Source organism: Ziziphus jujuba, chromosome 1 (genome assembly GCF_031755915.1).
Source record: "Ziziphus jujuba cultivar Dongzao chromosome 1, ASM3175591v1".
In the NCBI taxonomy this organism is placed as follows: Eukaryota; Viridiplantae; Streptophyta; class Magnoliopsida; order Rosales; family Rhamnaceae; genus Ziziphus; species Ziziphus jujuba.
Genome location: NC_083379.1, coordinates 41,249,157 through 41,276,971, shown reverse-complemented (window position 1 = coordinate 41,276,971; position 27,815 = coordinate 41,249,157). Strand labels below are relative to the sequence as shown.

Sequence of the window (27,815 nt, the reverse complement as noted above, 5' to 3'; positions counted from 1 at the left end):
TATGGAATTTTATCCACACACTGTAATATATACTTCACCAGATGATGTAACTGGCTCAAAACAACCTGCCTCAGGATTACAGAAAATTTGGCTTGGTCTAACAAGCATAAAACATATATATAATAGACTCTAATAGTAATAATATATAGTGTATATATATATATACTTTTTTTAATAAGATTCGAATAGGGCTTTGAGGCTGTGAGAGCCAGAGAGAGTGGGTTTTCCATTCCATGATTGATTGACAAATTGCTGGTTGGCCCTTTCAGTGGGATGAGAAGAGTCAAAGAAGACATATTCACTTACATTCTTACATAGATAGTACTCTTTCACACCCCTTTTTCCTCCGCAGCTTCTACTACCTCTGTATGGTCCACTGCCACAACATGCTGCTTTTCCTTCTTTGAAACCTTAGACAAAGAAACATAAATATTATGCATCAAAATATAAGCTTAAAATTAATATGTGTTCAAAATAATTAATATTGGATTAAAAAACTGGCTAATAATTGATAGTTTAATACCATATTTAGAAGGGTGATTTATCCGTTGGTCCAAAAAGGAATAAAATGGTAAAAGTGAATATTTGAATCCCTTTAACTCGCTTTGTAGCTTTTGAAGAAGCTTGGGAAGTTCTTTGTTGTGAAGCTTCACATAGGGTGTAATTTGTTCAAAGCATCGTCCCCCTCCATGTCAGGACCCGTCCAGAATTCCTTTCCCGGAACCCTAGACAAGCCCTGATCCCAGGGAAACTCTACCGGACCCTACAATGGAAAATCTGACAGAGCCTCCCCTAAGGGCTTTACTTACCACAAACTACCTGCACTGAAAACACACTTCTATAAACATCCCCTTATTCCTCCCACAAACTACAAATTGTTTCACAAATTTCAGCACTTCTCAAAAACCACAACAGTCCAGTGCATAAATAAAACATAAGTATCCCAATAGTATACAGAGCTTTAAGAAGTGCTAAACAACAGAAATACAACAAGGCTGAAAGAAATAATACACTGAAATGAAAGAGTACAGAAGGATTTCTCGAAACACAATAGCAGCGGAAAACTTGGTTCGCTCCGGAAGAACGTCTACCACCACTTGCACCTAAGGGAACGGAATTTAAGAGTGTGAGATGCTAATCATCTCCGTGAGTGACCCTAACTACTGAACACCTTTAGTGATAAATAAAATAATATTAATAGCAATTAAGGAATAGAACAAATACCAACAATTAATAAATAATAATAGTAACTGTTGGAAAATACTAATTTCCCTCAAAACTCTCACCAATCGCTCTGTTTGAAATATTCCATTTTTAAAACCTTTTCGCAAAACCCAATGTACATACCTCCCAAAAACCAAGGGATTAAACCATTTAATAAACAATAATTAAATAAATACACACCCCAATATATAATTAAAATGTAATAAATTATAGTAAATAATTTTGAACACCTTTGGGGTTTAAAACATTATTTGCAATTTACACCGACGCACCACACCATATACCGGTGATGCCCTCCGATACCCCGCGTCCCGAGCACCGACTGGCGGGGGGTTAAAGAGAGAAACCTGCAACGGTCACTTCGGCGTCCCGACAGTACCGCTGCTGAAACCATCACTCGGCCAAGGAGGGGGGCGGCTGTGCACAACAATAACCTTGCCTGCCCACGATCCAATGGCAACTCACGGGTGAAGTAATAACCACGCGCTAAACCACATAATAACCGCGTGCTACCACGTGTCCATACACCATACACCAGAACACCAATACTGTATGAGTGCGTCTAAAAATAAACGTTATTAACCAACCGTACCGTTTTTCCAAAACCACCGTGGGAAATATATTAAATTCTCACAATTACCATCCCACATATTTTTATTTAATAACCCGGTACGAAACAGCGATAACAACAAACCACAATTTTCTCGAAATACGAGATGCAACCATAAAAATACCGCGGGTATAATTTATAAAATTTAAACAAATATTTTCGTAAAATATTTAACCCAATTATGCCCGGAAAATCAATACTGAAAACCACGTACAAATACTACCGAAATACACTTTGCTCATGCATAATAAATAAATTAAACCACAATAAAATTCATAATTAATCACACCACATGAGCATAATTTAAATATCAATTTAAATACCAATTAAATATAATTAATTGCCCAAAATAATTTTTTTGAAGGTGGGTCACTCACCTTGAGCACGCAAATCAACTAAGATCTTCCTCGGGATCAACTCCACCACTCGTACGCGCAACTACACAACCACAGTGTACCAACCAAAAATATTAATATTTTATTCGGGTAATTCCCAAATGGGTACCCGTGGAGCGAATACCAAACGATATCTAAAGGTTACGAGTTATATACCGAATCGAAGCTCGCGTGATGAGGATCACGGATTCGGTCTTACTTTCCGGTGATCGGACCCGACGGGGTCGGAATCTCGTCGGAAAGCCTTTCGGGTTTCGGCTCCGCAATTCTCCCAAACCGTCACGAATTGGCGGAAACGGATTCCGGATTCGGGTTCAGGAGGTCAAACACAGTTGACTGGAGCTGGCCGGAAATTTGGGTACTCGCCGGAACAGTACTTTCCGGCGAGCCGCCGCGGTCACCGGCAACCGTCGCCGGCGGCGGTGCGTGCGGTGACCGTTTGCCGTGAAATTTTGCAGACTTGTAGATCGTGAGGAGAGCAACCCAACGGGATTGGCGGTGAGCAAAACAGAGGCCGGACGGCGGAGAAATCACCGTTTGAAGATTTCCGGCACCTCGCCGGAAAACGCTCCGATCCGGTGCGTCGGTGGTCCGATGGCCGTGATTTTTGGTGGGTCGGCCGGACTTGAGGAGAGGATCAAGGGTGTATGGCGCGTGTGGCCGGAAAATGGCCGGAAGTGGGTCGATTTGTGGTGGCCGGCGGTGGAGGGGAAAAACTCGCCGCCGATCTTTGGATGTCCGATTCGGGCGCGTCCGGCGGCCGTTCGCCGCGCAACTTGGAGGTTTTGCCGAAAATGAGGAGGGGAAGCTTTCTGGCCAGCGCGTGCACAGTAGATCGGCCGGAACAGTTGAAAAATTCCGGCGGCCGGCGGACTCTCTCTCTCTTTCTCTCTCTTCCCTGAGAATTTTATCCAATAAAAACCCCTGTGTGACACTGTTCATGCCACGTGGACCAATCAGAAGCTGACATGTGGCATTTCACTGTTCACCAACTCAAAAACATTAAAATATTACGGTATCCGGTAAACTTCAAACGTCCATAACTTTTTAACCGGATGTCCGTTTCGAGCGTGCCGCTAGTCTGTGAACTCGTATCGACGAGCACTTCACAACCATGCATGAGTCAAAGCTCATTTCCCCATAAATAAAAAGTCAACCCCGGCACTCCTTGGACAGTTTGGACCCCAACTTGTTTCGCCCATAACTTTCAAACCGTAGCTCCGTTTTCGACGTGCTACCAATCTACGAACTCGGGGCATCGTGCTCTTCGCCACGGTACCCTGGTCAACTCGAAATTCCAATCGGGCCAAAAAGTCAACTTTTGACCCCTTCGGTCAACGGTCAACAGTCAATCTCGGTCAACGTGCACGGATTCCGGTGCAATTTGAGACGGGGTGTTACACTCCAAGCAATGCTTTTGCAGATGGAAAACAGCTTATTGGCAACATATTTACAAACCCGAATTTCCTACCTCCGTTCTCATATATTTCCTAATTAACACACAAGATCATCAAATTAAAACCATTTAATCATGCATTAAATGTAGAAAATATAAGCCATGATATATATATATATATATATATTATATTTCCTAATTAATAAACCAAATTATTAAATTAAAACCATTTAATTATGCATCAAATATAGTACAGAAGTCATATATATTTAGAGGCTATAAATAGTACTTACTTTGACTACTGTGGTTATGTTGCCTATCACCAACCCCACAAACTGTTTTGGCGAGTAGGAATGAGGAACGGTGGAGTTGATCTCAAAAGGGAGTGTGTAGTCATTGCCTCCAACACTAAACAAGTAAACAGCTCTGGATAGCAAGGATTTAGCCCCTGCATCCCCAAGCTGCTTCCTCAATTGCCTGCTAACATTTTTGAAATAACCAAGTTGAGTTTGAAGGTCTATCCCCTGGAAATTAAAATGGTTCATAATATTAATGTTATCCATCATATATATATATATATATGGACAATAAGGAAATAAAAAAAGAAGAAGCCCAAAAACCAATATATAAAGCCTATACCAATCCTTGGCGAGTTTCAAGCAGAGCACCAGCTCCTGCTGATGCGAAGTTCACCCCATATGTCAATTGATGATCGATTCCAGGCTGTAGATATGGTAGAATTAGTGGCAACTTCGCACGCTCAGCTGTATATCAAAAGATCAAATTGTCAATTTCTCTGATAATTTTGATGCCATCTAAAAAATCAATAAAATTCTATATATGTATACGCATAAAGATGTGTAAAAAATAATAACAATAATAATAATAAAAAAATAAATAAACAAAAATAAAAATAATAATAATAAAAAAATAAATAAACAAACCAATGAAATCTGAAATTAATCGGCCATTCGAAAATCTACCAGTAGGGTGGTGAAAGAAGGTTTCGCCATAAGGCTTGTAATTAGATCTGAAAGTGGTGTTGATGTAGTTATTATTTCCAGCATCAAATAGTGAATCTCCAAAGATGAACAAAGCCACATGGTTCTTCAATAGGCCAGAGCAAGTGTCTGTGATGAGAAAACTTGTAAAGAAAACAATTAGGAGACAAATATTGTGGAAGCTTAACTTTGCCATGAGCGACAAACTCTTTATCAATTTCTAGTAATAAATGCACATCATCATCTTAGTCATGTTTCTTTGATAATTTGTAAAGAAAATAATTTGTTTTTATCTCTCTCATTTAGACCTTTCAAAATTGATGATCTGCAGTCGCCGTCTATCCAAGCACTTACTTTCAAATGAATTTTGGTCAGAGTATTGACTATAGAGACTAGTCAGCATGTTATGCCAAAATCAACTTGTATACGTTCTTATTGTTAATTGGCAGATCAAATTAATTGATATATCCTCTCACTGGCTAATCATCAAACTGAGTGTGTGTACATAAATATGTGAGTATATTAGTTTTCTAAACATATACATAATTTTGTGTATAGGTTCACCGCAATGCTTTTTGATGAAGTTGTTTATAAAATTTTTATTAGTTGCTTTTGTCATGAAATTATCCCAGATTAACTGCTTAATGGGGAACCATCTAATGTGAAAATTTCCAGAGGTTTTCTTAATTTCTCATAGTCAAGAAAGCTTTATTTTATTTTCAATTAGTCAAACGATTTTTTAGAATACCCTGCCTAAGTTTTTTTGTGAGATTCCACATTGGTTGTAAAAGGAAACGAAGCATACCTTAAAAGAGGATGTGGATGCTTTTCCCTTATGATGCGTTTTGACAAAACCGTGCGGGCTGGGCCTAAAGTGGACAATATCGCATGCGGGTGGACTGGGCTGTTATAAGTGGTTACAAAGCCAGTACCCGGATCGGTGTGCCAGCGAGGACGCTGGGCCCCAAGGGGGGAGAATTGTGAGATCTCACATCCCTTGGAAAGGGGAACGAAACATGCCTTAAAAGAAGGTGTGGATACCTTTCCCTTGCAATGCGTTTTGACAAAATTGTGTAGGCTGGACCCAAAACGGACAATATCGCATGCAGATGGACTGAGCTGTTACATTTTTTGTGGGACCTGACCTGCTTTACACATTTTTCTAACACGTATAGGTAGTATATTGTATAAAATCATTTGATATTGTAATGATTTGAGGCTGTAAGACAGAAAAAGAAATACTCTTTAAGTTGGGGTAGTTGTCTAATGGAGGTTAATCATATTTGTTGATGTGTTGCATGTACTTTGTTAAATTTTTTTTTCTCTTGTTAACTAATTCTATATCTGTCCTTCAAATCTCAAAATATATGTAAAAATTTTATAAACATTTCGAATCAAAATTTTACAATATAACCTACCATATGTGGACAAGAAATAGATAGATTATTTATAAGTGTAATAAGCACATATATGGAAATATTAGAAGTATTTATGGAAAAAAAAAAGAAAAAAAGAAAAAAAAAAGGAGAGAAAGACCATGAGAATAAGTAGACAATTCTAATGTAATATAGCACAAGTAATATATATATATATATATATATTCTTTTTTTTCTTTTTTTGGGGGGGGGGGGGGGGATAAACAGCACAAAGTAATATATGGGAGTTACATATGAGCATCGTCTTTATGGAAATCAAACTACAATTCAAAAAGGGCTTTAAGATTGTATGGTCCAGTGAAATAGGGTCCTCCAATGCAGGCCACAGGCTTGGGATTTTCCTTGCTCTAACCTTATATATTTCCTAACACGTCAAGAAAAATTGAATGTCATGTAGGGAAAGATAAAGGGTAAGAAATATATAGAACATTGAACAGAAAATGTATGAAATATGGGGTATATAGTATCCTGGTACGTACTTTGATGACTTGGGTTAGGCTGCCTATCACCGTCTCTACGAATTGTTGGACAGAATATGTATGAAGGAGTCCCATGGGCGGATTTACATTAGGCCAACTTGCCTCCCTCAATTTATTATTTCTTTAACATTTTTATAGGTTAGTTTTGCTTAATATAGATAACAACTAAGTAGGCGGTTATATGTAGGAGTTATATCTTAGCGTTAGTCTTATGGAAATCAAACTAAAATTTAAAAAGAGGTTTAAGATTGTAAGGTCCAGTGACATTGGGCTCTCCACTCCAAGCAACTTGGGCCAACAACTCGTTGCACCTTTCTGTGGGATGACCAGAGTCAACGAACAAATATTCGCTAACATGTTAGATGGATGATCTTGCCCATTATGAAATTTTCTCCTCTCTCTCTCTCTCTCTCGCTCTCTTATATTTATATATATATATATATATATATATATATTAGTGTTGTAAACCTTTTTTACACATTTTTCTTTACATAGGTGTCTCCGTTGAGGTTGCTTTGCAATTTTTGAAGGAGCTTGGAAAGTTTTTTATTGTGTACTTCACCAGATGGTGTAATCGGTTAAAAGCAAGCAGCCATTGATTAAAATATGGACTAGTCTAACAAGCATAAAGCATACTTAATGTTAGAACCAAATTAATTTTATAACTATGAAAAAGCTATAATTTAATAGAATTGTAGTTAAAAATATTTTAGCTTGAACAAAAATGTGTCTATATTGTTAAGTTAATATATACCATTATAAATGTTGTAACAAAGATAAAAAAACAAATCATTATTCTAAATAAATTAATATAAATATTTTATGTCATATTGAACCTTAAATGTAATATACCATATATTTTTTACAATATATAGATTATTATTATTATTATTATATTATGTGAATACAAAGTTTTTGTATATACTACCTAAAAAAATCATAATTTATTATAATATAGAGTTTATTCTTATTTATAATTGATCTAAATTGAAACAAAATCTTTTACAACTAAATGACAATTATTTCAATACAGAGAATTATTGTAAAAAGGTTTTTCTGTAATAAATTCTAGTAATACAATATTTTCTTAATTAGATTCAAATAAAGCTTTGAGGCTGTGAGAGCCAGAGAGAGCGGGTTTTCCATTCCACGATGGTTTGGCAAATTGCTGGTAAGCCCTTTCAGTGATATGAAGAGAGTCAAAGAAGACATATTCACTAGCATTCTGACATAGATAATACTCTTCCACACCTCTTTTTACTCCGCAGCTGAAAATACCTCTGAACAGTCCACTGCCACAACATGCTGCTTTTGCTTCTTTGAAACCTTAATTAGGCAACCAAATTTATATATAATGTATAAAAAAAAAATGTAAGCTTAAAATTAACATGTTCAAAATAATTAATACCAGACTAAGAAAAATTAATTGGTTGTATATAATACCATATTTAGAAGGGTGATTTATCCGTTGTTCCAAAAAAGAGTAAAATGGTAAAAGTGAATATTTGAATCCCTTCAGCTCGCTTTCTAACTTTTGAAGACGCTTGGGAAGTTCTTGGTTGTGAAGCTTTACATAGGGTGTGATCTGTTCAAAACATTGTCCCCCTCCAAGCAATGCTTTTGCATATGGTGTACAGCTTAATGGCAACATATTTAAAAACCCAAATTTCCTTCCTCCAGTCTTATATATTTCCTAATTGACACGCAATATAATTGAGTTAAAACCATTTTAATTATGCATCAAATATAATAAATATAAGGTATGATATATATTTCCTAATTAGCACACCAGATCGTTAAACTAAAACCATTTAATTATGCATCAAATATAGTACAGAGGTTATATATATTATTTAGAAGATATAAATACTACCTACTTTGACTATTGCTGTTATGTTGCCTATCACCAACCCCACAAATTGTTCTGGCGAGTTTGAAGATCTATCACCTGGAAATTAAAATGGTTCATAATATTAATGTCATCCATTATACATAAATGGGCAGAAAAAGAAGCCCAAAAACCTATACCATGTATAGGCTATGTATATATAGCTTACTAATCCTTGGCGAGTTTCAACCAGAGCACCAGCTCCTGAGGATGCAAAGTTCACCCCATTTGTCAATTGATGATCGATTCCAGGTTGTAGATATGGTGGAATTAGTGGCAGCTTCGCGTACTCAGCTGTACATCAGTGATCAAATTGTCAGTTAAAATTTCACGGATAAAATCAACAAAATTCTAGATACATACATACTAAAAAGTAGGATAAAAATGAGGTACCAATGAAATCTGGAATTAGTCGGCCATCCGAAAATCTGCCAGTAGGATAGTGAAAGAAGGTTTCACCATAAGGCTTGTAATTAGCTTTGATAGTGGTGTTGATGTAGTTGTTATTTCCAGCATCAAATAGTGAATCCCCAAAGATTAACAATGCCACATGATTCTTCAATGGGCCAAAGTGAGCATCTGTGATGAGAGAACTTGTAAAGAAAACAATTAGGAGACAAATACTGCGGAAGGTTAATTTTGCCATGAGCGACAAACTCCTTATTAATTTGTACTAATTAATGCGCATCTTCATCATCTTTCTTTCGATAATTTATGGGGAAAATCATTTGCGTCTATCTCTTTCATCAGACCTTTCAAAGTTCTAGCTAGAGTCACTGTGTATGCAGGCACTTATTTTCAAATTAGTTCTCGTCTGACTAAGATTATCTAAAGACTATTAGACATATTATGTAACAAAATCAATTCGTATATGTTTGTTAATGGGAAGATCAAATAATTAGATTGAAGAGTAAAAATTAAGGATATAGCTAAGTCATGTAAATATATGTTTTTAAGTGAGATTGACTTAATTGATAAGTTACTCTTGTATATATAATCAGAAAATTATGGATTTAAAACGTGAGAATAAAAAAAAAAAATTGTTATAAGTAAAAAAAAATACTGCTGATATATATATATATATATGTATATATTCTCACCTAGCTAATCACCAAATTGAGTGTGTATATAAATATGTGTGCGGTATGTATTATTTTTATAAATATATACATATACATAATTTTGTAATATATGTTTAAATGCTTTTTGATGAAGTAAATTGTTTGTAAAATTTTTAGTAGTTGCATTTATTCTGAAATTATCCCATATTGCTTAATAGGAAACCATCTTAAATTATATTGTAATTCAGGAGTTTTCTTAATTTTTCAAATTAGTCAATAATCGGAGTATATATCATAATCTTTATGGGACCTGCTTCGCACAATTTTTCTAACACGATTCACGATTCATGCGGCCACCGCCACCAGCAAAACCGTGGTTGACGGGCAATAACCACTCCCGATTCATGAATACACAGGCCGAGTGGCCCATTGCTGAGTGCAATGGAAGATCTAATTATAAGTGATTTTTGTTTTTTTTTCTTATGACCAGTCTCTATAATCACTTATAATAATTATAAGTGATTAAGTAGAAATGAGACCATCTGAATACAGATAACAATTTAGTAGGTAGGTGGTTATATGTGAGAGTTACGTATGAGCATTGTCTTATGGAAATCAAACTAAAACTCAAAAAGAGCTGCAAGATTGCAAGGTCCAGTGACATTGGGCCCTCCACTCCAAGCAAGATGGGCCAATATCTCGTTAGTCCTCTCTGTGGGATGACCAGAGTCAAAGAACACATAATCGCTGACGTTGTCACATAGGTAAAACTCTCTCACACCTCTCCTTCCTCCACAGCTCAAAATTCCTCTGTAGGGTCCGCTGCCACAGCATGCTACCTTCCCTTCCTTGAAACCTTAACCGAAAGAAAAATCAACAAATTAATTAAATTAGCAATGGGAAATTATGTACATACTTCTTTCGTTTGGTAAAAGAAATTATATTATACATGCATTGTGACTAAACTAAGAAATTGCAATGGCATTTATAGATACCATATTTAGAAGGGTAATTTATAAGATCTTGTCCAACTGCACGAAAGTCAAGAATTGAATATTTGACTCCCTTTAGATCGCTTTGCAGCTCTTGGAAAAGCTTGGAAATCTCTATATTGTGGAGTTCTACATATGGTGTAAATGGTTCAAAGCACTTGTTTTCCCCTGCAGGCACCATTGTCCTTGAGAATGGCGCACACTCTATAGGACCAAGATTTGGAAACCCAAATTTTCTTCCTCCAACCTCATATATTTCCTTTTAACACATGAAAATTAAATTAAATAGAATTTTGGGGAAACAAAAGATTAAGAAAAATGCAGAATATTAAATAGAAAATGTAACGAATATTATGTATATGTATCAAATATATATGGGATACATGGGATGGTGGTGTTGCATACTTTGATGACTTGGGTTATGTTACCTATCACCTGCCCTACGTATTGTTCAACAGAATAGGTGTAAAGGACACTGGAGTTTGTCTCAAAAGGGAATGCGTAGTCATTGGTTCCAACACTAAACAAGTAAACAGCCCTTGACAGCAAAGCTTCGGCTTTTGCATCTCCTAGTTCCTCCCTTAATACCCTGCTAACATTCTTGAAATAACCAAGTTGAGTTTGAAGGTCTATCACCTGATAAATTGGTATAGATACGTCAGTTTTCATTACAGATGAAACTTTTCTTCTTGTCAATTATGATAGGAGTATTTATAATATGATTTAAAATATGAATACAGACAAACGTTATGCATATATATATATATATATATATATATATATATTTAATATTTTTATGCCTCTCAACCTTAGTATAGAAGCCTAACAAAGAAATTCAACGTACCGATCCTTTCCCAGTTTCAACAAGAGCGCCAGCTCCTCCTGATGCAAAGTTCACCCCATATATAAATAGCTTGTTACCGGGCTGTAGATATGGTGGAATGAACGGCAACTTTGCATACTCAGCTGGATTAAAGAAATTAACACATATATAAAAATATGTATATAAAATTTTTATCTATTGGGTGCCATCACATGTAATACCGATAGTATATCCCATACATCATATGTAATTAAGTACCAAATATCCAACAGAAAATTTCTATATATACTTAAAAAAATATCATGTTTACCAATGAAATCTGGCACTAGACGGCCATCGCAGAATCTGCCAGTTGGGTGGTGAAAGAAGGTTTCACCATATGGCCAAAAGTTAGCCTTGCCAATAGTAGCGTTGATGTAGTTGTTATTCCCAGCATCAAACAATGAATCCCCAAATATGAATAAGGCTGCGTGGTGTTTGTAAAGCCAAGGACGTTCATCAAAGCATTTTGTTTGGATATTGAAAAGACTTATGCAGAAAACAAAGATACTAAGGCAAAAGTTTAACTTAGCCATCACAGACAAACTGCCTATTCGGCTCTGCTACTAATATGCATGTCCTACATTAGATTTACCTTGATAAACAGAGCAGGGTTAGCACTTTTTTCTCTCTCAAGTTCTCTATGAGGTACCTGTCAATGAATTAATCTGTTTATTAATCAATTAAAACCATTGTTATTATGTTTGAAAATTGAATAAACAACAAAGAATGACTGAGTCGTAAGAGTCTAACCTCATTAATGACGAATTGCTCTTAACAAAGGGGCGGAACTACCCCGTGGTCTAGGGGGCCAAGGTTTTTTATTTTGTTTTTTTATTTTTTACTATATAATATACAATGGTTTTCTGACTTTTTTTGTCATAGTAGTTGTAGACTTGCTTTAAATAATAATATCTATATAAATTATTTTTTATTCCCAATTACATTATTAACTTTTTTTTTTGGTTATCAATTAGAAATTTTATTTTATTTTTTTTTTAAATTGTAATTAGAAAATTTTGATATTAACATTATTTTAGTTTTTGTATGGTATCAATTTTGTTCGCTAAAGTATATTCTCTGATATTTTTCAAATAGAAACGTTTTTTGAAGAAAATGAATCAATTTTCTAATAAACTTATATAGATGTTAATATAATAAATTATATGAAGTTCTACAAAAACTAGTCATCAAATTTTTATTTAAGGGATTATAAATATATTTAAAAAAAGAAAAAACCTGTCATCAATAACAATTTGAACATTCAAAAAAAAAAAATTTGTAACTTGGCCCAAAGATGAAACATTGGCTCTGCCCCTGTCTTAACATAAAGTTAGACAGATATATCCCCATAAGTTTTAGTTTCCAATTTCTTGTTTGCCAAAATAAGTATTTAAATTCCATTATAGAATAAGTTGGATATGGTGAAATACAATTCAGAATATTCTTGCTCCATGGAGTTTGCCGAAAGATAATGCATAGAATTCGCATTGACTTTTTATAAATGGTAGACTTGGCAATAATATAAATTTGTCTCGGCGAAGAAAATGTTTTTCTATTCATTCTAATAATATAATATATATATATATATATATATATATATATATCTGCTCCATTTTTAGGTCAAAGAACATCTATATGTATATAGATGTATATATATATATGTATATGTTCATTATTGTTAAAAGAAATGTGTAAAATGCATGTGATATGCCTGTTCAGTCTTTACTTGCTTATCCAATAGCACCAAAGCAAAAACCAAATGAATAAAGAAGTAGAAAAGAATATAACTTGATTTGTAGGAAAACGTATGTGGTTTCTTCGCAATTGCTGTCCGGGTATACAATTACTATAATATTTTTACACTTGCAGATTGTATTTTTCTGATTGATCAGTTTTTGTCATTGTCAACTATATATGAGGAAGCCCTGTTTGAAATTATGAAAACTAAAAAGCAATATGCTTTGAATGTTTACACAACTAGAGATGCAAATTATACTCTTTTAATTATTTCAAAATTTGATAGCCTGAGTCATTTATACATAGTCAATATCTTCTCAGTTTTAGTTGGTGCTTTTCATTTCCATTTTTTCGGTTCCTTATAGAAAACTTTACACGATATAGTGTATTTATTGGTTTGTACAGATAAATTTTATTCACATATTATATAGAGATGCACTGCGTGCTAAAGTTTTTGTCACTAAAACAATTTGGCTGTGCTAGACAATAGACGATAAGTTGCTTGCTGGAAATGAAGCTGAAAGGTACAAAAGGTTGCAGAGATTTATATATTGTTATAGAGCTTTACAAATTCCACTATTATCAATTATGAGAAATGAAATTTGAACTCATAGATATCATTTTAAATACTGGTTGTTTAATTGTCTTTAGCAATCCAAACTGCTTATAAAACAGGTCAAACTGCCTTAAATAGGTTTTGATTGTCAAGGGACAACATTTGGTTAAGTTTATTCTACATGATCAATCAATATATGCTAGATATATTATTTGTGATACTAAAACTTTGAAAGGAAGGAAATGGAAGAGCCAAGCCATCCATCAAAGCCATGCTGTGAAAAACAACCATTTCCATTAAAGATTAGGATTCAAAAAGAGCTTTAAGATTGTAAGACCCAGTCAGACTGGGCTCTCCACTCCAAGCCAATTGGGCCAATAGCTCGTAGGCCCTTTCAGTGGGATGAGAAGAGTCAAAAAGCACATATTCACTAACATTGTCACATAGATAATACTCAGTTACACCTCTCCTTCCACCACAGCTAAAATTCCTCTGTAGGGTCCACTGCCACAGCATGCTACCTGCCCTTCCTTGAAACCTTAACAAAACAAAGAAAATCAACAAATTATTTAAATTAGCAATGGATATTATATATGTACGTTTTCTTTTGGTAGAAGAAATTAAATTATGTACTATGACTAAACTAAGAAATGTAATTGGTATTTAGAGATACGATATTTAGAAGGATGATTGATAATATCTCCCATAAGTGTATGAAATTCAGGAATTGAATATTTGAATCCCTTGAGGTCACTTTACAGTTTTTGGAGTACTTTGGAAATCTCTATATTGTGCAAGTCAACATATGGTGTAAGTGGTCCAAAGCAGTTGTTTTCCCCGTCAGGTTCCCTTGTCCTTGAGAATGGCGCACACCCTAAAGGCCACAGGCTTGGAAACCCAAATTTCCTTCCTCCAACCTCATATATTTCCTGAATACATCAAAAACAAATTCAATGGAATTTTGAGGAAAGAAACCTTTAAGAAAAAATTTAGAATATTAAATAGGAAATGTAACAAATATCATTTATATATGTATCAAATATGGGATTCATAGGATGTTGGTACGTACTTTGATGACTTGGGTTATATTGCCTATCACCTGCCCTACAAATTGCTCGATAGAATAGGTATAAAGGACGCTGGAGTTTGTCTGAAAAGGAAATAAATAGTCGTTGCCTCCAACACTAAACAAGTAAATGGCTTTTGAAAGCAAAGCTTCGGCCTCTGTATCTCCTAGTTTCTCCCTCAGTACCCTGCTAATGTTCTTGAAATAACCAAGTTGAGTTTGAAGGTCTATCACCTGAAAAAAATTGGATCAGATACTTAGTTTTCATTACAAACAAAATTTTTTTTCTCCTTGTTAATTAAGATAAGAATATTTGTAATATGCTTGAAGATATTAATACATTATTGACAAACATGATATATATTTAATTTTTTTCATTTATGCCTCTAGACCTTAGTATCGAAGCCTGATAAAGAGATTTACCGATCCTTTCCGAGTTTCAACGAGAGCACCAGCTCCTGCTGATGCGAAATTCACCCCATTTATAAATAACTTGTTACGAGGGAGTAGATATGGTGGAATGAACGGCAACTTTGCATACTGAGCTGCATCAGAGAAATTAAGATATATATAAATATGTCCATATAAAATTTTATCTACTGAGTGTCATAAGTTCAAAATAAGCAAGCGCTTGATTACATGTAATATGAGTGATATATTATACAAATTATATGTAATTGAGAGCTAGACACCTAACAAAATATTTATGTATATATTTAAATATATATATGTATACAGTCAAATTAAAGGAAGGTCGACCTTACTTCAATAAAATGAGTCAGTCCATAATTGTGATTATTAGATCACATCAAAGATTTTGTTTTAAAATTCAAAAACTTATTAAATATGAATTTAGTGACATTTTAAAACTCTATTTATGAAAATTAAATCTTATCGGAAACCAATAATTAATAAATATAATTTTAAATTTTAGTTTTTTATGTGATTTAAAAACTGAAAAAGGAAGATCTCATGATAATGCTCATATTAAAGACTTTATTTGATCTTAGCTATACATCTATCTATCTATATATATATATACATATATATGTATATACATATATATATGTATATATGTATGTATGTATGTATATATATATACATACATATGTATATATATACATATATACATGTAATGGGTGTGTAATATCCCAATATCCCACATCGGTTGGAAAGGACAAGGTGTGATGCCTTATTAGTGTGAGACTACCTTTCCTTTCAAGACGCGTTTTGGGTGTGTAATATCCCAAAAAACCTTGAGGCCCGATGGACTGGGCCAAAGAGGACAATATCTTGATGCGGGTTGAGCCTGGGCTAGCAATGGTATCAGAGCCTAACCCGGATCGGTGTGCCAGGACGGACTCTGGGCCCCAGGAGGGGGAAGGATGGGTGTGTAATATCCCAATATCCCACATCGGTTGGAAAGGACAAGGTGTGATGCCTTATTAGTGTGAGACTACCTTTCCCTTCAAGACGCGTTTTGGGTATAAAACCTTGAGGCCCGATGGACTGGGTCAAAGAGGACAATATCTTGATGCGGGTTGAGCCTGGGCTAGAAATGGTATCAGAGCCTAACCCGGATCGGTGTGCCAGGACGGACTCTGGGCCCCAGGAGGGGGAAGGATGGGTGTGTAATATCCCAATATCCCACATCGGTTGGAAAGGACAAAGTGTGATGCCTTATTAGTGTGAGACTACCTTTCCCTTCAAGACGCGTTTTGGGTATAAAACCTTGAGGCCCGATGGACTGGGTCAAAGAGGACAATATCTTGATGCGGGTTGAGCCTGGGCTAGAAATGGTATCAGAGCCTAACCCGGATCGGTGTGCCAGGACGGACTCTGGGCCCCAGGAGGGGGAAGGATGGGTGTGTAATATCCCAATATCCCACATCGGTTGGAAAGGACAAGGTGTGATGCCTTATTAGTGTGAGACTACCTTTCCCTTCAAGACGCGTTTTGGGTGTGTAATATCCCAAAAAACCTTGAGGCCCGATGGACTGGGCCAAAGAGGACAATATCTTGATGCGGGTTGAGCCTGGGCTAGCAATGGTATCAGAGCCTAACCCGGATCGGTGTGCCAGGACGGACTCTGGGCCCCAGGAGGGGGAAGGATGGGTGTGTAATATCCCAATATCCCACATCGGTTGGAAAGGACAAGGTGTGATGCCTTATTAGTGTGAGACTACCTTTCCCTTCAAGACGCGTTTTGGGTGTGTAATATCCCAAAAAACCTTGAGGCCCGATGGACTGGGTCAAAGAGGACAATATCTTGATGCGGGTTGAGCCTGGGTAGCATCACACTAATAAGGCATCACACCTCGTCCTTTCCAACCGATGTGGGATATTGGGATATTACACACCCATCCTTCCCTCTCCTGGGGCCCAGAGTCCGTCCTGGCACACCGATCCGGGTTAGGCTCTGATACCATTTCTAGCCCAGGCTCAACCCGCATCAAGATATTGTCCTCTTTGGCCCATTCTATCGGGCCTCAGGTTTTTTGGGATATTACACACCCAAAACGCATCTTGAAGGGAAAGGTAGCATCACACTAATAATCAAAGAGGACAATATCTTGATGCGGGTTGAGCCTGGGCTAGAAATGGTATCAGAGCCTAACCCGGATCGGTGTGCCAGGACGGACTCTGGGCCCCAGGAGGGGGAAGGATGGGTGTGTAATATCCCAATATCCCACATCGGTTGGAAAGGAGAGTTAAGCACGCCTTATAAGCGTGGGGCTCCCTTTCCCTTCAAGACGCGTTTTGGGTGTGTAATATCCCAAAAAACCAACAAGGAAGAGAAAGTAGAGTATAAAACAAGAACAGATATGGAAGGGACAGAGTATGAATATGAAAGCGGAAGGAAATGAAAATGACAAAAGTTAAAGGCGGCAAAGCCAGCCAAGAACAATGAAATATAAATATAAAATAATTAAATGAAGATAAAATAATTTTCATATATACATATGTATGTATATATGTATATATATATGCATGTGTGTGTTTACCAATGAAATCTGGAACTAGATGGCCATCACAGAATCTGCTTGTTGGGTAGTGTAAGTGTAACACCCCGTCCCGAAGTACACCGGAAATTTTCTAACTTTGACCGAAGTTGACCGTTGACCGTTGACTGAAGGGGTCAAAATTTGACTTTTTGACTTGGATGGAATTCTAGGTTGACTGAGGTACTGTTATGAAGTACACATTGGCACGAGTTTGTAGACTAGTAGCACATCGAAAATGGAGCTACGGTTTGAAAGTTATGGGCAAAAGAAGTCGAGATTCAAACTGTCCAAAAGGTGCCAGGACTTGACTTTTTATGGTTGTAGAATTTTGCTTTGACTTTTGTGTGGTTGTAAAGTGCTCGTCGATACGAGTTCATAGGCTAGTGGCATGCTTAAATTGGACATCTGGTTAAAAAGTTATGGACGTGTGAAGTTTTCCGACTACCGTAATATTTTAATATATCTGGCTTAAGTGAACAGTGATACCACGTGTCGACATCTGAGAGGTCCACGTGGGTGAATAGTGTCACCCACTGTGGCTTTTATTTTGGTAAAACGGGCGGGCCGACGGGGAAAGGAGAGAGAGGGGGGGAGAGAGAAAGAGAGAGAGAGCTAGAGAGAGAAACAACCGGCCACCGCCATTTAGCCATTTTTCTGCCACTCTTTCCCCACACGCGCCACTCCACTACCTCCGCCTCCTCAATTCCGATCGGCCACCCAAATCTCACGGCCAATCGGCCGGTAACGCACCGGGATTGGAGCGTTTTCCGGCGACGGTGATTTTTCCCCTCCACCATCGGCGACTGCCGTTTGACCCATTTCCGACCATTTTCAGGCCACACGCGCCAGCCACCCCTCACCACCTTCTCATTTTTGGCCAGCCCACCAAATTTCACGGCTACGGGACCTCCGACGAGCCGGGATCAGAGTATTTTCCAGCGAGGGGCCGAAAATCTTCAAACCCAGATCTCTTCGCCGTCCGGCCTCCGTTTGCCTCACCGCCAGTCCCGTTGGAACCCTCTCCCTTCGATCTACAAAACCCCCAAACATCTCAGCCATCGGCCACCGGACGCGCCGGCGGCGGCGACGGTTGCCGGGGACCGCGGCGGCACGCCGGAAAATCCAGTTCTGGCGAGTACCCAGTTGCACCGCCGGTCCCTCCCCACAAATTCCAACCCCTGAATCCAAATCCGGTGTCCTTTTCCTCCAATTCGTGACGGTTTGGGAGAATCAAGGCTTTAAAGGCCGAAAGCTTTTTGGCGAGATTCCGGCCACCTCGGGTCTGATCTCCGGGAAGTAAGACAGGATTCGTAATCTTCGTCACTCAAGCTTTGTTTTGGTATATTACTCGTCAATTTTGGTTAACGTTTGTGTTTAACCCCTGGTACCGGAAATTATTTACCCGAATAAAATATTAATTTATTTGACTGTGTGTGAATTGTTGTTCTAGGAGCACGTGTGCATCGTGGAATTGATCCCATGGAGGATCTTAGGTTAATTGCGTGCTCCAGGTGAGTGACCCACCTTTAAAACTATTTTGGGGTAATTAATTATATTTATTTTGTGCTAATTTGGTATCTGGAATTATGCTCATGTGGTGGAATTTAAATATAGTTGTGAAAAAAAAATATTATTTTCTATATGTATATATACTCATTGATGCTAAACGGAATTTTGGGTTATTAAGAAATTCCTGATTATTATTATTGTGATTTAATTGTAATTATTACGCATGAGCAAGGTATTTTCATTAATTAATTGTATCCGGATTTTAATATTATTTTTGGGCATGATTGGTTTAATTTGGTAGTTCCAAATTTTATAATTATGCCCGTGGAATATTATTTGATGGACTTTGTGATACGAGAAAAATTATTTGTATATTGTTATCGGTGGTTTTGTATCGGAAATGTTAAAGAAAAATGTGGGAGGTTGAGTTCGAAAAATGGTATAATTCCCATGGTAAATTTTTGGAAAATTTGGTTATTTAATTTAGATGCACTCATATAGTATTAGTGTTCTGGCTGTATATGTGGATTAGCGCGCAAGTTATTATGTCTCCCGTGAGTTGCCATTGGACCGAGGGCAGGCAAGTTTGATATTGGCCATAGCCGCCCCCCTCTGTGGCCGGGATGATGGTTTCAAGAGCGGCGCTGTCGGGATGCCGAAGCGCCGTATGCAAGTTTCTCTCTTTAACCTCCCCGTCAGTCGGTGCTCGGGACGCTGGATATCGGAGGGCATCACTGGTATATGGTGTGGTGCGTCAAGTATAAATTTTCAGATAGAAATTTCAAACCCTAAAGTGTTCTAGAATTATTTATTATATTTTATTACATTTTATTTATATTTGGATTATTTAATTATTGTCTATTAAATTAACGATTCCTTGATTTTTGGGCATAAGAACAATCGGGTTTTGTGAAATGTTTTAAAAGGGGAACATTTCCAACGGAGTGAATAGTGAAGATTTTGAGAGAAAATATTACTTTCAAATGATTATTATTTATTTATTTATTTAATTGTTTGGTACTGATTAGTTAAATTCCTTTTATTGTTATATTATTAATATTAAAAGTGTACAGTAGATAGGATCACTCACTGAGATGATTAGCATCTCATATTTTTAAATTCCGTTCCCTTAGGTGCAAGGGGTGGTAGATGTTCTTCCGGAGCGAACCTAATCTCCATCGCTGTCGTAGTTCGAGAAGTTACATTTGTCTTCATTTATTTCAATTGTAATATTTCTTTCATCCTCGTTGTATAATTTCTATACTTATAGTACTTCATGAAGCTCTGTATACTGTCTCGGACATTTATGTATTAATTATGCACTGGATTACTGTTATTCATTTGGAGTGCTGTAAATTTGTGGAATCAAATTGTAGTAATGTGGGAGGAATATAGAAGTGTGTTTTCAGTGCAGGAAATTTGTGGTAAGTCCAACCCTTAGGGGAGGTTCTGCCGGATTTTCCATTGGAGGGTCCGGTAGGGTTTTCCTGGGATCAGGGCTTGTCTAGGGTTTCGGTGGGAAATTTTGGATGGGTCTTGATAGTAAGAAGGTTTCCCCATATGGCCAATAATTAGCCTTGCCAGTAGTAGTGTTGATGTAGTTGTTATTTCCAACATCAAACTGTGAATCCCCAAATATAAATAAGGCTGCTTGCTTTTTGTAAAGCCATGAACTTTCATCGAAGCATTTTGTTTGAAAATTGAATAGACTTATGCAAAAAACAAACAAATAAATGTTCATAAGGTTTAACTTTGCCATTACATAGAGACTGCCTATTCTCTTCTCTGCTACAATTATATGCTATATTGAATTTACCTTGATATATAGGGCTGGGTCAGCACTCTCTTTTCTCTCAAATTCTATATGTGTACCTTTCAATTGATTAATCTACTTGTTAATCAATTAATTAATCAAGCATAGCATTGGGACTATGTTTGAAAATTGAATTGAATAAAAAACAAAGAATGATTAAGTCGGTTGCATTCGAACATCATTAATGACGAATTTCTCTAACATAAATTAAGATAGATATTTCTCACATGTTTATAGTTTCCAATCCTTGTTTGACAAAATAAGTAAAATTCCATTCTATAATAATTGGATAGAATAAAAAAGTATATGATGTGGCTTCAGAATATGCTAGCTTGTAGTTTAAGAAAAGATATGAGCAGAATTTGCATTGATTTTTTCATAATTTGTGTATGATTTAGACTTTTCAATAATATATATTTGTCTCACGGAAGGAAATGTCATAAATCGTAATAATATTTAGACGATATATAAAATATGTACTTAATTCTTAGTCAAAGAACATCTATATATATATATATATATATATTTCTTGGTTTATATTTCTTGGTAAACGGCGCAAAAACCAAACAAATAAAGAAGAAGAAAATAATTAAATTGGATTTGTATGGAAAATGTGGTTTGTTAGCCCTTGCTGTCCGGTTCACTATCACCATAATAAAATAGGCTTACAAATTTTGGTTTTCCTATTGATCAGTTTTTTGACAACTATATATAATATGGCGATTGAGAAGCCACGGTTGAACTGGTGAAAACTAAAAAGCTTTGAATATTTACACAACTAGAAAGCTTTATCTTCAAATTTTGATAGAAAGCCATTTATATGTAGTCGATCTTTTTACGGATTTAGTAGCACTTTTTTATTTCCATTCTTTAGGTGCCATGTAGAAGACAACTTTACAAGATATGGTGCTATTTTTTAGTTCCTACGAATCTATTCATATGTTATAGTATATAGCTGAATTTTATGCTAAAGTTTTTTACCACTAAAACAATGTGGCTGTGCTTCACAATGGAAGAAAAGTTTCTTGCTAGAAATGAAGCTAAAAGATGCAAAGGTTTCAGAGTTTCATATATGGTTATAGAGTTTTACAAATTGTACTATTACCAGTTATGGGAAAATTTGAACTAATAAATATCTTTTCCATAAATCTTAATTATTGGTTTTGAAATTGTTTCTCTAACAATCAAAACTACCCAAAAAAAAAAGAAGATAAAAATTCCTTTACTCAGTTTTGTTGTTCAAGGTATATACATTTACAACTAGAGATTGTTAAGACATTTATTTGTGGTACCAAAATTTTGAGAAAAGGAAAAAGGAAGAGAAGCATTGCTATCATGCCTGCCATGTGTCACAGTCCTACATTTTAAGCAGCGGAAATAGACAGTGCACCACCAAGACTCTATAGTCAAGGCCAACCTTTTCACTATCTGAGTTCATATATCGACCCATCTGATATCAATCGTATGCTTTTGAGGTTCACTGACATGAACTACTCTCGCGAGTCTCGCACATAGGCGACTATGATTGCTTCCCGGCATCAAGGCTCTTTGCTAAGACATTCGCCCCATCTATAGGTTCTCATAGTCATCAAGGCTTATGCCGCCTAATAAGCTAGCCCGATGGCCTCATGCCCATTCGGTAACTTGCAGCTCGACCTTGTGCCAAAATCTAGCCACTAACCCAGCTCTCCATTCGAGCCTTGATCCATGCACATCCTGAATAGCACATGATCTTGGTGTATGCACATCACATCGTGCCAACATGCCATCCAAAGTAGTAACATAAGATCCGAAACCCATATAGGAATGCCACACAATGGCACGGTATCACCCCATCCGTGCCTACTAGCTGCCAACCCTTTATAACAAAGGCCTACGTATGACTTTAGCATAGCCAATAGGAAACAGAATAACGAATGCGACACTCAGCCTTTGGCACAAGAGTGACGCACAATAACAGCTCGTAGCACCTACTGGTACTCTCCTCGGGACTCCCTGTCCCTCGGAGAAATAAGACCACCCCCGTTGTAACACCCCGTCCCAAAGTACAATGGAAATTTTCCAACTTTGATCGAGGTTGACCGTTGACTTTGACCGTTGATCGTTGACTGTTGACCAAAGTACCAAAAGTTGACTTTTTGACTCTGATGGAATTCTAGGTTGACTAAGGTACCGTTACGAAGTACACGTTGGCACGAGTTCGTAGACTAGTAGCACGTTGAAAACGGAGCTACGGTTTGAAAGATATGAGCAAAACAATTCGAGGTCCAAATTGACCAAGGGATGCCGGAGTTGACTTTTTATTCATGCAAAATTGAGCTTTGACTCATGCATGGTTGTGAAGTACTCGTCGATACGAGTCCGTAGACTAGCAGCACGTCCGATTTGGAGATGCGGTTTGAGAGTTATGGACCTGTAGAGTTTTTCAAATACTGTATTATTTTAATATTATTTTTTAAACGTGTAACATTGTGCCATGTGTGACTTAATAAATGTAACCATGTGTCACCATGATGAGATGCCACATGTCAACCATGCTTAATACCATATTATTTTATTATTGTTATTTTATATAATAATATTATTTGTAATATTATTTAATTATTTAATTTTCTTTTCTTTTTTTCTTTTTCTTTCTTTTCCCCCAAGTGGGAAAACACCAGCCCCCGAGCCTCTTCTTCTTCTTCTTTCTTTCCTTCTTTCTTCCTTCCCATCGACCATCCCTCTCTCTCTCCCGTGTTCATCTTTCTCCGACCACCACAAGCCACACGTGCCGGCCATCGTCCAAGACCACACGCCGATGAGCTCACCAGCCAAATTTGGCGGCCGAACGGCCGGCGACGCGCCCAGATCGGGCCGGTAAAGTTGGCGGCGGCGAGTTTAAATTTTTTGGCGATTCCGCCGTATTCCGGCCAACCCAGTCCAAATTAAACCTCCTTTCCCCCTATTTTAGATCTTCTGATCCCAAATATGGCTTCCAATTTCAAAAATTCGAAACGGGTTGCGAGATACGAGGAGTTGAATTTCGGCCGGTGCTTCACCGATAAATTCCGGTCACCGCCTGTCAAAATGGGTCCGACGAAGGTTGGTTTCACGTTCCTCATCTCGTAAGCTTTCCATAGATATATAATTTGCGTATTTTGGATAACGTTTGTGTTGGGCCCCCGGGTACCAGATATTAATTACCCGAATAAAATATTATTTTATTTGACTGTGTAAAATTGTTAATTTAGGAGCACGTGTGAATTGTGGAATCGATCCTATGCTGGATCGTGGTTTAATTGCGTGCTCGAGGTGAGTGACCCACCGTTAAAATTATTTGGGGTGATTAATTATATTTATTTGGTGTTAATTTGATATCTGGAATTTTTGCTCATGTGGTGGAATTTAAAAATAATTGTGAGAAAAATATTATTTTATATGTATACACATGTTTATCGCTGGTAAACGAAAATTTGGGTTATTAATGAATTTCTGAATAGTTGTTGTGATTTAATTGTATTTACCACGCATGAGCAAGGTGTTTTCCTTAATTAGTGGTATTTGGATTTTAGTATTATTTTTGGGCATAATTTGATTTTTAAATATTTCAAGGAAAATATCTATTTAAGTTGGTGGTTTCAATTTTTATAAGTATGCCCATGGAATATTATGTGATTTAATTTATTATATTTCAAAAATATTTATGCCATTGGAAAAATTTGAATATTTAAATTGTTGGATTTGGGAGTTGGTAGATTTGGAAATCATGGAATTTATGGCGACGATTATAAAGAAATTGTGGGAATTTTACGGGTTTAATTGGATGGAATAAACCCAGTATGTTTATGAAAAAAATTTGAGATTTTGAGATGTATTAATTTATGATTTTTAGATGCACCATACACGTATTGGTGTTCTGATATATGGATGTGATTAGTGTGCACATGGATGTGATTAGCGAGCAGGTGGGTGTGAGTAGCACGCAGGTGATTTATGGGGTTGTCTTGTGTTTGCCATCGGATGAGGGTAGGCCGCCCCTCCATGGCCTGGACGCCTGTTTGCAGCGGCGCGGTGGGACGCCACACGACTGTATGCCGGTTTCTCTCTATAACCTCCTGTCTGGCGGTACCTCGGGACGCTGGGTACTGTTGGCGCCACTGGTATATAGTGGGTGCATCAAGTGATTTTCAGAACTGGGATTTTAAAATAAATATTTTGAAATTGCATTGGAATTAAGAATATGATTAATGCTGTTTTTATTATTTAATCGAATGGGGATTTTAAATTGATTTAATTTTCCTTTTACTTAATTATTCAATAAATTAATTTCTTTTTAATTATAAATATGGAATGCTTGATTTATTATATTTTATTTGATATTTAGTTGAATAAATTGATTCCTTGGTTTTCGGGGATTATGAATAAAGGGCTTTGTGAAAATGTTTTAAAAGGGAAACTTTTCCAACCGAGAGAATCATAAGGGTTTTGAGAGAAAATATTATTTCCAATTAATTATTATTTATCTACTTAATTATCGTGGTATTATAATTGTATAGTAGATAGGGTCACTCACTGAGATAATTAGCATCTCATATTTTTAAATTCCGTTCCCCTACATCCAGGTTCGGTGACGTCGATCATCCGGAGCGAGCTCGACGTCTCAGTTCATTGTCGAAAGTCCAAGGAGCATCTCCTTTCCTTTTTCCTCTCCATCCTGTATTACTTCTTTGTCGGTCATTGTATTAATTTCATATTTATTTGTATAATACTCTGTATACTGTATTGGACATTTATGTATTAATTATGCACTGGATTACTGTTATTAATTTGGAGTGTTGCAAATTTGTGGAATTACATTGTAGTAATGTGGGAGGAATAAGGGGATGAATATAGAAGTGTGTTTTCTGTGCAGGAAATTTGTGGTAAGTCCATCCCTTAGGGGAGGTTCTGCCGGATTTTCTATTGGAGGGTCCGGTGGGGTTTCCTTGGGATCAGGGCTTGTCTAGGGTTCCGGTGAGGAATTTTGGACGGGTCCTGACACCCGTGGCATGTTATGCTTGCCCCATGGCTTGCTGTCATCCATGGGAGGCTTGCTTAGCCCAAGCTCGAAGCCAAAGCTGGGGGCCATGGAGAGCCAGACACCGACCACCCCCCTAAAGAGCTCATTTAGCCATTTCCTTTCTAGCAGCAACAGATATCACTTTGTGCATGGAATCATAATGGGGTTTTCTCTAGCAAACCTTCATATTTTGGCCCGCCATTCGACTTGCACCATTCTAGTGACATTCTTAAGAGATTCCCATGGCTCGAGATCGAAGATCCCGATCTTCAAATATTTACAAAAATACCACTAGTCTATTCCAAATGTGTGGACCGTCACACCATGTGTGTGAAATCAACCATTTTCATTAAAGACTAAGATTCAAGAAGGGTTTTGAGATTGCAAAATCTCCAAGCCAGTTGGGCCAATTGCTTGCAGACTCTCTGCGCAGCATGAAAAGAGTTGAAGAACACATAATTACCAACATCGTCACATAGATAATACTCTATTGCATGTGTAGTACCAGCCCCATCTTAAAGCTCCTTTGTAGGATCCACTTCACAGCATGCCACTTTCCCTTGAACCTTTCACAAGGAATTAAAACAGCAGTTAATTTTTTTAATTAGCAATAGGAAATAATGAACCAACTACATTAAAAAATGGCAATGTATTGGCATTGGTAAGCATACCATATTTAGAAGGATGATTTATAAGTTGTTCCATTAGTGTATGAAATTCAGAAATTGACATATTTGAACCCCTTGAGGTTGCTTTGCAGTTTAGGAAGAGCTTGAAAAGTTGTTTATTGTGTAGTTCAGCATATGGTGTAATTGGTTCAAAGCAAGCATCCTTGTTTTCCCCTAATCTAAGCACCCTTGTGAGTGGAACACACCTTAAAAAAATTTCCTTCCTCCAACACCTATATTTCTTAAATAAAATGAATGTAATATATGGAATGATTAAGGTTAAGAAAAATGTAGAACACTGAATAGAGAATGTATGAAATATTGGATATATTGTATGCAGGTATGCACTTTGATGACTTGGTTTATGCTGCCTATCACCAGCTCAATGAATTGTTCCTCAGAATAGGTATGAAATGGATGGTGGAGTTTGTCTCAAAAGGGAATAAGTAGTCGTTGATTCCAAAACTAAATAAGTAAATAGCTATTGATAGCAAAGAGTGTGCCTTTGCATCTCCTAGTTTCTGCTTCAGTAGCTTGCTAATGTTGGATTTATACTCCAGAAGCAATCTAAACCGTTGATCAAGAGCCTTAACTAATAATGGGCAGGAGGACCCCCAAACTAGCTCATTAAATGATGAAGCCCACTTAACTGATTATTAAGATACAAGAAAGAGCCCATTAATTGGGCCTAAGGTGTTATGAAATCCTAGGAGGATTAGGATTAGCAGTGTATAAATACATTGCTTACTAGCCTCCAAATATAAGTTTCTACGTATTATTTTCTAGAGATTGAGAATCTCAATAAAGAATTAAAAACATCTTGAGAGAAAAATAGAAACGGTAAGTTTCAAAGTGTTTTTCAGATTAATCTTCTTGTTTTTTTTTGTGATTAGGTGTGCCCACACGAAGAACCTCTAATAGAAAATGTTTTTCTATTCATTCTAATAATATATTTATATATATATATATATATATATATGTCCGTTCCATTTTTAGGTCAAATAACATCTATATGTATATACATATATATATATATATATATATATATATATATATATGTTTATTATTGTTAA

General features: G+C 36.6%; 3 protein-coding genes, 1 long non-coding RNA gene and 1 pseudogene across 5 annotated transcripts in view; all 5 read right to left on the bottom strand.

Annotated features, from left to right (window-relative positions):
* Positions 1–161: 161 nt before the first annotated feature.
* LOC107434966 (GDSL esterase/lipase 3) lies at positions 162–4,909 on the bottom strand. The gene is made up of 7 exons (XM_060814366.1): positions 4,570–4,909; positions 4,265–4,389; positions 3,919–4,149; positions 3,633–3,719; positions 2,339–2,363; positions 524–685; positions 162–410 (listed from the first exon to the last, which is right to left on the bottom strand). Exons 1-7 carry the CDS (start codon positions 4,820–4,822, stop codon positions 172–174), a joined length of 1,122 nt encoding a protein of 373 aa, XP_060670349.1. The 5' UTR covers positions 4,823–4,909; the 3' UTR covers positions 162–171.
* Positions 4,910–6,251: 1,342 nt separating this feature from the next.
* Positions 6,252–7,428, bottom strand: LOC125422358 (uncharacterized). The gene is made up of 2 exons (XR_007240952.2): positions 6,542–7,428; positions 6,252–6,426 (listed from the first exon to the last, which is right to left on the bottom strand). It is a non-coding gene; the product is annotated as an uncharacterized LOC125422358 (long non-coding RNA).
* Positions 7,429–7,581: 153 nt separating this feature from the next.
* LOC132800507 (GDSL esterase/lipase 4-like) overlaps positions 7,582–27,815 on the bottom strand; it is a 69,424-nt gene continuing 49,190 nt past the window's right edge. Inside the window, exons 4-5 of the mRNA XM_060814364.1 lie at positions 7,985–8,234; positions 7,582–7,867 (exon numbers count right to left, since the gene is read on the bottom strand). Coding sequence (XP_060670347.1) covers positions 7,629–7,867; positions 7,985–8,234 — 489 coding nt within the window. The 3' untranslated portion in view covers positions 7,582–7,628. The remainder of the gene's footprint in view (positions 7,868–7,984; positions 8,235–27,815) is intronic.
* LOC125422341 (GDSL esterase/lipase 1) lies at positions 9,842–12,195 on the bottom strand. Of its 2 annotated transcripts, none has more exons than XM_048473690.2 (6): positions 12,098–12,195; positions 11,616–11,996; positions 11,327–11,448; positions 10,918–11,118; positions 10,486–10,741; positions 9,842–10,346 (listed from the first exon to the last, which is right to left on the bottom strand). In XM_048473690.2, the coding sequence occupies exons 2-6, from the start codon at positions 11,878–11,880 to the stop codon at positions 10,111–10,113; spliced, it is 1,080 nt and encodes a 359-aa protein (XP_048329647.1). In that variant the 5' UTR covers positions 11,881–11,996; positions 12,098–12,195; the 3' UTR covers positions 9,842–10,110. The 2 variants fall into 2 exon arrangements, with proteins under 2 accessions (XP_048329647.1, XP_048329643.1); XM_048473686.2 differs by having other exon boundaries at positions 9,846–10,346; positions 10,888–11,118.
* LOC132805018 (GDSL esterase/lipase 1-like) lies at positions 13,944–22,833 on the bottom strand (annotated as a pseudogene).